At 47.4% G+C, this 3,161-nt stretch overlaps 1 protein-coding gene across 1 annotated transcript; it reads right to left on the bottom strand.

Moving 5' to 3' along the window:
• Positions 1 to 2,471: 2,471 nt before the first annotated feature.
• Positions 2,472 to 3,158, bottom strand: LOC128276795 (guanine deaminase-like; the record flags this gene model as incomplete). Its single annotated transcript, XM_053015255.1, has 1 exon — positions 2,472 to 3,158. A coding segment is annotated over one exon (687 nt), but the record flags the coding sequence as incomplete, so codon positions are not given.
• Positions 3,159 to 3,161: the final 3 nt, after the last annotated feature.

Here is a 3,161-nt window from a genome sequence, read left to right on the forward strand (position 1 = left end):
CGAAGATGCGCAAATTATTTGTTAGAACTTGGTCTCTGCTGCTGCTGCTGCTGTCTTGGATGCTCTCTTTTTCTTCACGCCGCTCTCTTTATCAACAGTGTTCCGTAGCGTTCTCTCTCGCTCGCGCTGCCTCGTTTTACGGGGTTTCAAAATATTGCGCTCGCTCCCTTTCTCATCGTTTCTAGGATTCTCGCGCTTACAAACTCACCCGAAAAAGCTCCTCCCGTGCCCGTGCAGCGATCCGAGCGGCCATTGTTAATTTTTATATTAGTATTGATTTTTCCACGCAGCGACCAGCGAATTTCAATGGCTGGCCAAGGAGCATCTATTTTCGAGCTCCGCTAAAAGTTATTTCCTGCCCGACGAACAATCATTTTTTGGCAACAGGCAGCACCTCAAAGTCTTGCACTGTTCTTTTCACACCCTTTTCCAGATAGCTTCTGATCCTAAGCCCTAGCCACGGGGCTCGTCACATTCTCACTGTTTCTGCGAAAATACACAACGGGAAGGCGTGACATTTTTTCTAATCGGGCAATCGGGATTTTCTGCGTTTTTGTACCGCTAATCACTAATCACTAATCACTAATTATCACCACACGATAGTCCGCGACCCGGAACGTTTCTACAAACACTCGTCCCGTTTTTCATCTTCACAGTGGCAGCAAAAGCTCGACTCTGACACTTTGCTCTCTTCTTTATTCTTTTATTCGAGCGGTTGACGAGTGTGCGAGAAGCTTTTTCGAAACGTGTGCTATAAAATGAGGCAGTTCAAAGTAGGGAAAAATAAACCGTTATTTTATTGTAAATTCCAAACAGCAAATGCGGTAAAACTGGTCAATTATTATTAACTAGCAGGCCCGGCGAACTCTGTTTCGCCCCAGAGGCAATGGGCCCCCGGTGATAGGAGCAGTCGGTAACGCTCGTCCCTGTATCGCAGCTGGCCATGGGTTCGATTCCCGATTCCGGCGTTCCAGGGGGGTTGGCGCGGGACTAACAACCCGGCCCGTAAAAACGAACGTTTAGAAAGAGTATCAGAGATTAACATTGTCGCTGGTTGGTGCAGGCTAAAACCGTTCAACGGTCGTTGTCCAATAAGAAGAGAAGCACTTCATTTCGTCAGCTGATCTTGGAATTACTGGCAGTGTTTGGCGGAAATTTCAGGACAGTAAAATCATTGCCCCTCCAAAACATCTCGCAACATGCGCCAAACATCTCGATTATATACGTCATTCAGTTCACGATTTGGCGCTGGCATTCCTAATTGTTAGCTGGTATCTCCTTATTCACCTGAAGATCAGGATTTCTGGAATTGACACGAATCTTCAAATTTTTTCCCAAACAAAACACGGTACCGTACAATTTCACTATTTTCAAGTAATTACTTACTGGGGAATGCTTCCCTACGATTAAAATTATTTCCATAAAAAGCAAGTGTTTAAAATGAAGTATTCAATATTATTCCCACGCACGATAATTTTTTTACGACGCGAATGATGAAATGAGATGTGAATAGTCGAACTGCTCGCGAGAGCGGGGCAGAAGCTTGAAAGAGAAGTAAACAATTGTTTGCTATTGCGCTCTCTCTCACTGGCTGACAATTTGCCAAACTATTCGGCGTTCGTGAGAGAGAGTGTAAGCATACGCAAGAGAGAGACAATTGCTTGCTGTTTCGCTCTCTGTCTATCGTTTGTCGATGCCGCCTCAGTGGGAGAGATCGCGGCGACCTTATTTGGATGGGGAAAGGGGGCGGGGGGACCTTGCATCAGCGAGAAAGAGAAGCCAACAATTGTTTGCTGTTGCGTGCTCTGTTTGTCCCGTTGTCAGTATATTAAGAAAAACACATTGTGCGTATTGTGGCTTCATTGTGACGCGATCGGATTATAAAAAGTATCCTATGTTACCCCCTTGGATCTTAGCTACCTCCACACCAATTTTCAGCCAAATCGGTTCAGCCGTTCTTGAGTTGTGAAGAGAATAACAATAACGCGGTACTCTTTTATATATATAGAAGAAGAAGATAAAGGACCAAATGGACCTCCGGTGAAAAAACACCAATGAATCGGTTCCAACGCAAAATAGGTCAGTTGGGCGCCAGAAAGTGCATAAACTTGAGTGTAGATATTAACTTCTGTTTAACACGGCTCTGAATCCTACATTACGAAGCAATAGGTTGTTGGTTGGAACCTTTCCCTTCTGCTTATCGGCAACAATTCTATTTCAATTGTCTCTTCAATCAATTCCGGCCGATAGCTACGCGACTAAACGCCAAAAAACGCAGCGCATCGAAACTCGCGCATGATAAGGAAATACTCTCATCTCGAAAACACCGATAACCTTTGCGAGACGAATTCATATTCGAATCGCGGCCCTACTTTTGAAATTCGGAACGTATTTAAAAGCCTTGTGCCCGGTTCTCATGAATAAAAGTGAAAACGATGCCATTCGTCGTAAAACTTTCTTCACTTTTCGGTTTACATTTGCTTTATTTGTCTGCCGGCGACGTACACTTTCACGATGTTTCGGTCATCGCCCACGTAAACGAACTTCTGGACCAGCTGCGATGTGCTACGTGTCTTCGTCATCGCTTCCGGCAGTCGGTTACCACCGATCGGAAGCAGCTCCGTGTCGATTAGCAAAGCATCAAACTGCTTTCCGGCCACAAAATTTCCCACTACACTATCGAGCGCCAGCGCTTGTGCGCCTCCTAGGGTGGCCAGAAACACAGCTTGCTTGTAGGTCAGCGGAGTGTAGCTCACGGGCTTCCCGTCGGCCGGTGGCGCAACGCGTCCCGTCCCTTGAACGTTTTGCGTTTTCATGAAACTTAAATGCTGCGACACAGCGAGTGCGGATCGCATGGCCGCCAGGACGGACATTTCGCTTCCCCCGGACACATCCGTACCGAGGCCGACCTTGATACGTGCTGCCAGCAGCCTACGCACATCGCAGAACCCCGAACCCAGGTTGGTGTTCGAACTGGGACAGTGCGCTATCGACGTACCGCGATCGGCCAGAACCGGAAGCTCCGCATCCTCCAGATGTACACCGTGCGCCAGCACGGTTCGATTCGTCAGCAGACCCGTCGCATCGTAGACGCCGACGTAATTCGTTGCCTGCGGGAACTGTTGCTTCACCGTGGCCACTTCGCCAAGATTTTCCGAAAC

This window comes from Anopheles cruzii, unplaced genomic scaffold, assembly GCF_943734635.1.
Source record: "Anopheles cruzii unplaced genomic scaffold, idAnoCruzAS_RS32_06 scaffold02482_ctg1, whole genome shotgun sequence".
Taxonomy (NCBI): Eukaryota; Metazoa; Arthropoda; class Insecta; order Diptera; family Culicidae; genus Anopheles; species Anopheles cruzii.